This window comes from Lissotriton helveticus, chromosome 2_1, assembly GCF_964261635.1.
Source record: "Lissotriton helveticus chromosome 2_1, aLisHel1.1, whole genome shotgun sequence".
NCBI lineage: Eukaryota > Metazoa > Chordata > Amphibia > Caudata > Salamandridae > Lissotriton > Lissotriton helveticus.
Genome location: NC_136059.1, coordinates 67,873,592 through 67,886,063, shown reverse-complemented (window position 1 = coordinate 67,886,063; position 12,472 = coordinate 67,873,592). Strand labels below are relative to the sequence as shown.

General features: G+C 49.0%; 1 protein-coding gene across 1 annotated transcript in view; it reads left to right on the top strand.

The window, feature by feature from the left end:
* Positions 1-12,472, top strand: part of LOC144817712 (uncharacterized) — a 71,781-nt gene that overhangs the window by 38,830 nt on the left and 20,479 nt on the right. The window contains exons 2-3 of the mRNA XM_078674474.1: positions 303-1,152; positions 9,472-9,652. Coding sequence (XP_078530600.1) covers positions 303-1,152; positions 9,472-9,652 — 1,031 coding nt within the window. The remainder of the gene's footprint in view (positions 1-302; positions 1,153-9,471; positions 9,653-12,472) is intronic.

Genomic DNA, 12,472 nt, shown 5'->3' with positions numbered 1-12,472 from the left:
GGTAAATACCGAATCGGTAATGCCCATTCATTCCTATGGGCTTCAAAGCCCATAAGAATGAATGGGCATTACCGATGAATGAATGAATGGGCATTACCGTAAACTGGAGCGAAATCCAGTCATGTGGTTGTCAGTGTACTTCTGTATCTGTATTTACTACTCCTGACATATACCAGAGCAATATGGTTTCAAGGGGAGGTGCTATAAGGGGGAAGGCTGGGAGGATTCTCTATTGCCACACTAACTTTTCCAAGCTGCCGGAAGGGTGAATGAGTAACAGGTGTTTATATTTTGCTTCCTAGAGACCGTCCTGTTCACCATTGATAATGACAACAACTGCAGAATCGGTCTGCCTCCCCTTTCAAGTGAGGATGATTACCATAAGCGAGCCAAGCTCCTGGGGAAGCTGGAGAATTCCAGCCATGTCTTCTTCAATTCAAAAGGTCAGATGTTTGTTGTGCGGGGAGATGAGCTCTTCAAGGGACCATCACCTTTCATGCCATGGAGCGACTGGTTTTCTCAGGCCAAATGTGTCGGCAAAGGTGGGTGGGACCAGTGTAAGTTCCTCTATTTCAGTCCCACTGGTAAACTCTTTGCGGTGACCAAAGCCGGTGCCTGGTACACGGGGCCTGAGCCTGAACACGCAGAAGTGCCCTGGATCTTTCGCCAGGCAGCTAAGATTGGTGGCAGCGGATGGCAACTGTTTGATGCGCTGTGCTATGACCCAGATGGCAGCATGTGGGGTGTTTATGATGGATCACTTCGAAGAAATCAACCCCTGTCTACCACGGACGGCAACTGGGTGGCACAGAGCATCGTCGTTGGAGCCAGTGGTTGGGATCAGATAAGCTACTTCATGGGATTCAGCTCTGATGGGAATCTGTGGTGTGTTTCTCGTAATGATGGGGTCATATACTCAGCACGACCACCCACCAACAAGGATGAGCCCTGGTTGACAAGAGCGAGAAAATTGGGTTGCGACTACCACAAATATAAATGTTTGGCGTTTGCAGATGATAAAACCATCAAGAAGGTGCTGAGTGTCGAATTCTTGACAGACCTCGGGATGGTCCTGGAGATGCAGCCGGAGGTGGTGACCGAGAAGGTCTATGACAACAAGAGCAGCACGACCCCCCTTAAGGCAACCTTTGAGCAAGTATCACACCTTCTTATTTTGCTGATTTAATGAATGTGCTTATAGATCATACTAGATCCAGCTCTGATACCCATAGCTTCACCACTTACATACATGTCTTGTCCACGAGAAGCATAATTTACAAAGAAGTCGATACAATGCATGCCATTACAACGTGGTCATTATAACAACTGCGCTGTTACATCACATACTATTACAATGCAAGCTGTTACAATGCAGAAGCTGATGGATTTTAAATCCAACTCCTTCCCTACTGTTGCACAACTGGAGTTGGAATAGTAAATTATACTATTCCAAACTCCAGCGCCCCCCTACAGCAAGTTGTTGTAATGACTTGCGTTGTAATGCTATGCGTCGTAACAACCCAGTCGCTGTAATGACCACGTTGTAATGGCATGTGTTGTAAATGTGTGCATTGTAATGTGTCCTATTCCTTGTCCTTCAACCATGCAAACCCTTTGTGTGGCCAGCCGAGAACATTTCCACAGTGCAACAGCCATAACGCTACCACATGCGTTATTCGATAAGGTAGCTCAATGGATCAATGCATCTGCTGCACTTCTGCTTCACAACCTGTAGGTCAGTTTCTAAGGCTTACTCTTCTCAGCAGTCTTCAGTGGCTACTCAGTTGAGTACCACTGAGCTTGGTAAACGTCACCATCTGTTATCCAGAGCTAAAATACGCTTGTAAGGTTTAGGCGATATATAGATGATCAATTATTGTTATAATAACTAATGCTTACACCACTTGTCACATTCCATTCTCCAATAAAGTTGGGCCTGAAGAAGAAAATAAATATAGTTGTAGCTATATTTCCAAGATACACAGGGTCATATTTAAAAAAAAACGGGTGGAGTGCGGTGTTACTCCAAAATTGGTAAGGGCGCACTCCAACAGTTTTAAAATGCTGGGATGTGCTGTATTTACAAAAAATACAGTGCACCCCTGCATTTTCCCTGATGCTGGCGCTAAAAAAACTGCCTAGCGTTAAGGGGCTTAACGCCACCTTGTAAATACGTCAAAGGACCTAATGCCACCAGAACGTCGCAAAAAGTGACGTTCTGGTGGCATTTACTCCTTGTAAATATGCCCCATAGTAATACATATTTTGAAGCTCTAAGAAACAGAAGCGTGTTTGAAGCGCTATATAAAGTTATTATTACTACTACAATCATTAGTATCATTAGTGTTATCACATTTCCACTTGCAGATACGTGATTGAAGGCTAGTGGAGCCATGTTTGCGTATGTATGGATCGTGGATTACCACGGATTGCCATGACCATGAAAAGAGCAATCGTCACTTTACCTGTCAATCTGTATGATTTACTTCTATATTGAACACAGTTTGACGTTGCCTTCCTCACGGAGACCTGGATGAACGCCTCTTCAGCTCCCGACATCGCCATCGCCATCCCAGAGGGCTACAAGATCGTCCGGAGGGACCGCAACGCCAACCAGATGGGAGGAGGCATCGCCATCATCCACAGGAACACCATCCGTCTCACGACCAGCACCGACAACACCCTGACCAGCGCCGAACACCTGCACTTCCAGATCCACACCAACCCGAACACCACCCTCAGAGGCACCCTGATCTACCGACCCCCTGGACCACGCACGCAATTCAGCGAGGACATCGCCGACTTCGTCAGCCCGCATGCCCTCCCCTCCGCCGACTACATCCTCCTGGGGGACCTGAACTTCCACCTGGAGAACAACAACGACCACAACACCAGCACCCTGCTCGACAACCTCGCCAACCTGGGACTCAAGCAACTGGTGTCCACCCCCACCCACCTCGCCGGACACACACTCGACGCCGTCTTCTCATCCAGCACAGACATCAACTTCAGCCACGCCACAGAGCTTCAATGGACGGACCACAGCTGCGTCCACTTCACCTTCAAGAGAACAACGACCCACCAACACCAGCAACACACCGCCCGCAGAAGCTGGAACAAGATCACAGCAGACCAGCTCGCCACCTCCCTGAGCCAACACCCTCCTGCCAGCTCAGCGAACCCCAGCCAGGCCGCCGACAACCTCACGAAGTGGATCACCATCTGCGCGGACGAGCTCGCCCCGCTGAGGACCCCGCCCAGCAGACCCGCCAGCAAGAAGGCCCCATGGTTCACCGACGAACTCAAGAGCTCCAAGAAGAACTGCCGAGCCCTCGAGAAAGTCTGGAAAAGGGACCCGACACCGGACAACAGGACCTCCTACAAACTGGCCACCCGGAAACACCACCAGCTGATCCGCGCCGCCAAGAGAACAGCATTCAAGGACCGGTTGGACAACAACGCACACAACAGCAAGGAACTCTTCAACATCGTGAAAGAGCTTTCCAACCCCAGCGCAGGAAACAACGACATCACCCCATCACAAGACCTCTGCAACTCCCTCGCCTCATACTTCCACAACAAGATCACGGACATACACAGCAGTTTCAACAACCAACCAACGCACACCACGACCGACCTGCCACCCCCCCCCACCACCACCCTCCACGCCTGGACCCCGATCAGCACAGAAGACACCATCCGCACGATGAACTCCATCCACTCCGGATCACCAACCGACCCCTGCCCTCACCACGTCTTCAACAAGGCCGACGCTGTCATCGCACCCCACCTGCGAGACATCATCAACACATCCTTCGACACCGCCATCTTCCCCGAAAGCTGGAAACACGCCGAACTCAGCGCTCTACTCAAAAAACCAACAGCGGACCCCACCGACCTCAAGAATTACCGCCCCATCTCGCTTCTACCGTTTCCAGCCAAAGTCATCGAGAAGACCGTCAACAAGCAGATGGCCGCCTTCCTCGAGACGAACGGATCCCTCGACCCCTCACAGTCCGGCTTCCGAGCCAAACACAGCACCGAGACCGCCCTCATCGCCGCCACCGATGACATCCGAGCCCTGATGGACAAGGGAGAAACAGCGGCCCTCATCCTCCTAGACCTCTCCGCGGCATTCGACACGGTCTGCCACCGCACCCTAACACGGCGCCTCAGCAACATCGGTATCCAGGACAAGGCGCTGGAATGGATCATCTCCTTCCTCGACGGAAGAACACAGCGAGTCCGCCTACCACCGTACAAGTCAGAGGCCTCCGAAGTCATCTGCGGCGTCCCCCAAGGATCATCACTGAGCCCCACCCTCTTCAACGTCTACATGAGCCCCCTCGCGGCCATCGTACGCAAACACCACCTCAGCATCATCTCCTACGCCGACGACACCCAGCTGATCCTCTCCCTGACCAACAACCCCGCCGCCGCCAGAGCCAACCTGCACGAAGGGATGAAAGAGGTAGCCGAGTGGATGACGACCAGCCGCCTGAAACTGAACTCGGACAAGACGGAGGTCCTCATCCTGGGCTCTTCTCCCTCCGCCTGGGACGACTCCTGGTGGCCTCCCGCCCTGGGCACCGCACCCAAACCGACAGACCATGCACGAAACCTGGGCTTCATCCTGGACTCCTCCCTCTCCATGACCAGGCAAGTCAACAGCGTCTCCTCGGCGTGCTTCAACATCCTACGCATGCTACGAAAGATCTTTTGGTGGATCCCCTCAGAGACCAGGAAGACCGTCACCCAGGCCCTCGTCACCAGCCGACTGGACTACGGCAACGCCCTCTACGCCGGGACCACCGCCAAGCTCCAGAAGAGACTCCAGCGGATCCAAAACGCCTCAGCCAGACTCATCCTCGACATCCCACGATCCAGCCACATCTCCGGTCATCTGAGAGACCTTCACTGGCTCCCCATCAACAAGAGAATCACCTTCCGCCTCCTCACCCACGCACACAAAGCCCTACACGACCAAGGCCCGAGCTACCTCAACAGCCGAGTCAACTTCTACGCTCCCAAACGCCACCTCCGATCAGCCAACCACGCCCTCGCCGCCGTCCCCCGCATCCGAAGAGCGACTACAGGAGGAAGGTCCTTCTCCTACCTGGCCGCCAAGACCTGGAACTCCCTCCCGTCCGACCTGCGCCTGACCCAAGACCACCTCTCCTTCAGGAAGAAGCTGAAGACCTGGCTGTTCGAGCAGTAGCGGCACCCCCCCCTCCCCAGCGCCTTGAGACCCTACGGGTATGTAGCGCGCTTTATAAGTGTCACTGATTGATTGATTGATTGAGTTTACTTCTTGCAACCTCTGACATCAGTGCTTAGGCTGGTGGTTGCAGATGGGGCACACTGGCACTCTTTTTTGAGGACTGGAACTTGTATTTCCTCATCATACTTTGAGCCAGAACAAGATGGAGAAAAATAAAAAATGGGGAAAGTTGGGGAGAGAAGGAAGCAAAAACAGTGACAGTGAAGGAAAGCAGAGCGAGATAAGGGGGAGGAGGCATCTGCTGGTGGGGGAAAGAGGCCTATAGGCACATTAAGACCAGTCATAGATAGTGCCAGCCCCTGGGATTGGCAGAACAAATTAGGCTCTGCCTGGTTGTATCTGGGCCTTGTGAAATAGCTCCTTCAGCCTATTTGTCCAGGACTGCTAGCTGGCCCTTTTCTACAGGCCTGGCCTGTATTTTTAAGTCTCTGCCCGAACGTAGATGGGAAAAAGCTGTAATATCTGGCATTTTCCATCATTTGAAACCTAGACCTAAAAAAGTGAACGAATGTAGAAATTACTTAAAAGTGTCTTCACACTTTCTGAATAATTTTTGTTGTAGATATATTGTACAGATGACCAGAGGTAGCCAGGAGGTATAATTCAAGTAAAGGGTTTATTGATAAGTTGTTACAAGCTTCAAAGAAGTCTCAAGGAGGTCCCACCAGGAGCTAGATGGTTGCTGCTCAGCGTGCACTCTTCAACTGTCATTCCTCACATACCAACAAGCACTCTAACATTCCAAACACACTGTCATCAGGCATCCTAACATTCCACGCAAGCATTACATTCATTCTAGCTGAGCAGCTGAGGAGAGGATGTACTAGGGAAAATTAAGTCACAACATATCCCCTTCTCTTGGACAACAATAAACAACAATAATTTGAAACCTCGCAGCAAGAAAATAAAAATGAAAGTACTGTGACAAGGAATATAGAAATGAATAGATAGTAGAAAGAGACTAGAATGAAGGGAGGGTGAAACCGTGCAAAAAGCTTCAAGATAGCACATCCCCTTCCCTTGGAAAAAACAATTAATAGAAATTATCAAAACATCGCATGTAAAACGTTGCATGTAAAACATTGCGAGTACAGCATTTGAGTAAAGCAACATGAAAGATGCAGAGAAAAGAGAAAACAGAACAAAAAGTATAAAAAGTGTAATACATAAGGAGAAGAAATTGATGATAAGAAAGATGCAAGACAGTAGCATAAACACTACAAATTCTTGAATTCATGGGAAACACTGCCCAAACATATGTAGGGTGCAGTGCCCATCGTGCAAGTACAAATAAAGTTGCCTATTGCACATTACATTTCCAAAATAAATTATGGATTAGATGCCATTACGCATAATACAAGAAGATGGGTACACAGCCCATTGCGTAACATAACTAAAGATGGGTACATTGCTCATAGTGCAACAAAACCAAAGATGGGTATACTGCCCATAGTGCAATAAAACCAAAGATGGGTATACTGCTCATAGCGCAACAAAACCAAAGATGGGTACACTGCCCATAGCGCAACAAAATCAAGATGGGTACACTGCCCATAGCACAACAAAACCAAAGATGGGTACACTGCCCATAGCGCAACAAAACCAAAGATGGGTACACTGCCCATAGCGCAACAAAACCAAAGATGGGTACACTGCCCATAGCGCAACAAAACCAAAGATGGGTACACTGCCCATAGTGCAACAAAACCAAAGATGGGTATACTGCCCATAGTGCAATAAAACCAAAGATGGGTACACTGCCCATAGCGCAACAAAACCAAAGATGGGTACACTGCCCATAGCGCAACAAAACTAAAGATGGGTACACTGCCCATAGCACTTAAAAACCAAAGATGGGCACACTGCCCATAGTGCAACAAAACCAAAGATGGGTATACTGCCCATAGTGCAATAAAACCAAAGATGGGTACACTGCCCATAGTGCAAAAAAACCAAAGATGGGTACACTGCCCATAGCGCAACAAAACCAAAGATGGGTACACTGCCCATAGCACTTAAAAACCAAAGATGGGCACACTGCCCATAGCGCAACAAAAACAAAGATGTGTACACTGCCCATAGCACAACAAATTAAAGATGGATATACTGCCCATAGCGCAACAAAACCAATGATGGGAAACAGTCCATTACACACTGCAAATCCTAGGTTCACTGCCGGTTGAGCAAAACAATATAATGTTAGAACTCAAACACTGTATGAAGAAACAAAACAACTCATACTGCTAGCTGAACACATGTAAAGAGTAATGTGAGAGTGAGAAGTATGTAAGGCTCAAGCTACTAGACACATAAATCTAAGGGAAATAAAATCAGTGAAGAGGGTGTGCACTACCCTCACTGAAAGAATATAATAATTATGTGGAGACCAGCTCCTATACAATAAATCCCCTAAGAAGAAGTCCTAGTGCCAAGAAAATACTTTCCCTAAAAACAAACTCATCATAACTTAAGCTCTCACTAAGGCACTACAGCATAGGAAGATAATGCTTAGCACATGTATATACTTAACACAGTACGTTTGACCTAACACATACTGTACCCAACGAAATGACCACGAGGTAATTAGCTTATTGTTTAGGAAGGTGACAATATTATACAATAAATAATGATATATGCACATCATACATGGTACAGTAAATGAGAAATAAGTACATAAGCAAAACAATTAAATGTCGAAGTAATCTGAAGAAACAGTTCCACAATAAAATAAAAAGCTAACACAAAAAAACGTAGTCACCGTGGTCTTAGAAGCATAAAACAGGATGGAACACCCTGTCTGGCACACAAACTGTCTCACCCGAGGTCATGAAAAATCCTTGTCATTTTGTAGTGAAAGCCAGAGCTCGATCTATGCTCTCGAGCCATTTCACCATAAATAGAGAGACACGCACACAGCACTTGAAAGATTAACAGTATCTTGAATACGTTAACGAACTATGAAAATTTCTCCGAAAAATAAAGTAGGCATCACATCAGCACCACCCAGTGGTTGGAATTAAGTACTACTATCTCTGAGGCTCGATCTATGCCTCCAGACAAAAACAAACCAAGTAATAGCCGATTTAGATTAACTTCACGCTCAGAGAAGAACTGACACCAAACGTTGAATACAGTTACTCCATAATAAAACGAATTCCAGGTGCAGATAGATCAGTAGTTTGCTGGCCTTTATAGTAATAGTCAATGCTGGGTTGGTACTAAACAAAAGTGTGAATTTTCACGGCAAGCAGGATAATGATAGCTTAAAAAGGAACGTGAATCGCCCTGGGCAGGCTGTCCAGGTGGTGGAGGACACTTGTGGGACTCGGGAGGGCGTTCTTTTCTTTGTATTTAATTTTAAAGTTGCTTTGCCTTGTTTCTTGTATCTATAAAGTTCAGTAAAATTAAAAGTTTCCTCACCTCCTATATTCTTGTGGTCAACAGACGTAGGGTTTCTTCAAGATCGTCGCCAAAATGTTGTAGGTATATTGTACAGATGACCAGAGGTAGCCAGGATGTATAATTCAACTAAAGGGTGTATTGATAAGTTGTTACAAGCTTCAAAGAAGTCTCAAGGAGGTCCCGCCAGGAGCTAGACGGTTGCTGCTCAGCCTGCACTCTTCAACTGTCATTCCTCACATACCAACAAGCACTCTAACATTCCAAACACACTGTCATCAGGCATCCTAACATTCCACGCAAGCATTACATTCATTCTAGCTGAGCAGCTGAGGAGAGGATGTACTAGGGAGAATTAAGTCACAACAATTTTCATTGTTTATTAAACAATTGGAGAAACGTTAGCTTATAAAATTCTATTGAACATTTTCACTCATACTTTTTTCCATACCAGCACTTGTGCCTTTCACTATGGCACAAGGCAAACATACGGCTGATGTTAGTGTAGAAAACTAATGAACAGTAGTTTCTAGGAACGCCAGATTTGTCCAGGCCTCTACTTGGCAGATGTTCCAGGAAGCCCCAGGGTGCCCTGCCAGATGATAGAGCGCTCTATTGATACACATCACATAACATAACATGTATGCCCAGGTATTCTTTCTGTCTCACTAGCATTGTCTCTATTCTTTCCTATGTAAACGTTGTTTGGGCTGCAAGGGGCTTGTGCTGTGCATTTCCTTTCCTTTGTGACGTATTCAATGCCTAGAATGTTCTCTCTTTCCTCATTTCAGGGTCAATAAGGTGTACTGTGCCGAGAGCCACTTCACCCACGAGCATGGGTTCGAGTTTGGCATGGAGGCTGAGACTACCTTTGAAACAGGCGCCCCAGTAGTGGGCAAAGCAGGCATCCGTATGTCCTCAAAGGCAACTACTTCCAATGTCTGGAATTTTACAAAAGTCAACACAACTGAGGTGAGAATTCTTTTACGTTCTCCAAAGGTATCTTAGCGATTTTGAGGGCCCCTGTTTGGAACAATGTTGAATTGTATTATTCTTTCTTGCTGATTCAAGCCTTATATTGTCTAAACAATATTGTGTGAGCCCTTAAAGCTTACAATACAAAAATGCACAGAAGTCAGTTAAAAAGAAATGTCACTTTCCGAGGAGGCCTCTTGAAAGGCGGGTCCCTGGACAATTGGTTGCTTTGCTCATGCCTTAAAGCATTTCTGACCTTTTCTTTCATTTGTGAAGGCTAAGGGATAGGTTACCCTTCACTTAGCGTGAAAGGGGCATGCAATGGGTGTTGCAGTGGGCGTTCCTCCATAACACCCATTTCTTTTTGAGGCTGCCCCATATTTACAAGGCTGGGGCAGCGCCAAAAACTAAGACCAGGGACTACCTACCTTTAGACTGGCAATATGAGGAGAAATTATTATTTTCTCCTTGTATTTTGATCTTTCTATGTGTGCAGCATTCCGCAACACACAGAGAAACAGCAAATTACCTTTTAAGATTATTTATGTGCAGGAAGGCATCCCGTCCTGCACATAAGCAATCGCCCCAGGGGCGCAGGTACCCTTGCAACATGGTGCAAGGGTGCCTACACTGGCTCTATGCAGCTTTTCTAGCACCACCAATAGGGGAAACGCAGGCGTGCACCGTATTGTTGTAAATACAGCGCATCCCTGCGTTTAAAAAAGGTTGGAGCGCAGTGTGAGACTTGGCCCTTTCCCCAAAATTTTTCGCCTTTTATTCCCCTTTTAATTTAGAATGCCCTCATGGTAACAACAATGTATAGGCCTTGTGTAGTAAGGAAAGCCCTGTGTACTGTGAAACTGATGTTAAGGTGCAGGTGACTTATACCCCTAACATGGCTGCCACTGACCACTGCTGCTGCAGCGTGGTTTAGTGGGCGCATTCTAGTGGCCAGGGCCTGGCTGGAACCCTCCAAACAATGTATCCATCTTAGCCTGCCAGCCTGCCCACAGGTAGAATGGTGGAACCTCCTGGAAGCCTCTGGTACCTTCTGGAAGAGGTGAGGTGACACCAACTGCCACTACCAACTGTCAACTGGCAGTATATAAGGAAAGGGAGGGAAACTTTCCTGTCAGAGAGACTGCAGAGAGACTGCAGGGAGACCTGGGGAAGAACCTACGCAGGAGGGTAGGCAGTGAGGGTCAGGACAGGGACTTATGATACTGGAAGAGACAGGGCCTAGGTGTTGCCTTTCAAGTGTTGAGGTATCCTGTACCCCCCCCTCTGATCTAGCCCCGCGGAAGGGAACCCCCAGGGACCACTTGAAGGGATTGGCTGAGAAGAACTTGGAACACCAGCCACCAACTTAACTCCCTTCAAGGAAACAAGAAACCAAAGGAACCAAGAAAATAAGAAACTAAACTAAGGGCGCAAGAAACAGCACACCAAGAAGAAACTAAGCAACCACAGGACTTTTGAGGAACTACCCAGGTATTGGCGCTGTGTCGCTCCCTGTGCCCCCTTACGCCACCTGGAGTCCCTGCGCTAACCTACAGCTGCTGTGTGGCTTGTCCTGTGAGCTGCCTCTATTCTAAAGCAGCTACTGTTGAAGCGCCAACCTAGAACTGCTTAAGCGCTACATTGCCCTTCCAAGCGCTTGACTGGTGAAGAATTGCTGTGTCCTATGGGAAGCGCTTGCCGGCTGTAATTGACTTTGTAAAGCGCTGTGAGGAGGAATGCGCTGTACCACCCCTGCTGGGGCTCTGTAGATTGATGTGCCTCTGTGGTGCTGTGTTGTCAGCGCTGTTAACAGAACTGCTGTCTTGCCCTGAAGTGCCGTGAAGTTTATGGGCGCTATCTCTACTTGAGACGCTGTGCTCTGTGGAGCTGCTCTGCCCATCTGTGGGGTTCTGGGAAGCGTTAGCCCACTGACCAGCTTGAACCTGCTGAATGCCCCAAGCGCTACATCTTCCCAGCGCCGTGTGGGCATCTGAGAGCACTGCTTACTGATGCGCTATGTGAGATTCCAGAAGCGCTACATCTGCCGAGCGCTGTGCCCAGAAAGCGCCGCTCGACCTACCTCTGAGCCGGCCTGGTCACCGCTGCAGCCCAGTCCACTGGAGCGCCCGAAGCACTGTAGAAACCCCCGCGGCGGCCCCCGGCGTGAAGAGAGGGCTGCCGGAATCTGAGGAGGGCCGTGCCGGGCCCCGACGATCTGCCGCGGATGTCAGCTGGGCCGCAGTAGGCCTCGTAAATTCCTGTCAGTATGATCTCCAAGAGGGCCGCGTTAGGCCCAAGAAGCCTACCCCTACCGGCTCACGTGACGGGGGCGTCCGCATCATCGGCCGCGCCCCCACATCACGTTATTGGCTTACCCGGCCGCATCCCCTTGCCGGCCGCGCTGTGATTGGCGGCCGGCACCACACCTCCCCAGTGAAGCCTGCGATTGTCTCCCGGCTGCAAGGAGGCTCGGGCAAGCCGGGAATCCTCACGGAGGGGGCTGGAGGAGCGAGAGCCCCCTCCGATGTGCTACAGCTACCTCGAGGCTGACCCTGAATGAATCCCGGGCCCCGGAGGCAGAGGGAGGCCCGGGGACAAGAGGAACTACAACCGGAGGGCTCCAGATTGGAGGAGGAGCTCTCCTCTTTGCCTGAGACCACCGAAAGGGGCCCGGAGAAGGCCCGAAGAGACAGGTAAACCCGGGGAAGGAGGGCAGAGGGTCCTAAGACCGCCCCTCCCCGGGAAAACCCTGGTACTTGGCCCGTTGGCCCCACTTAATGTGTACAACCCCCCCCCCCCCTTTGGGTGGAAGAGAGG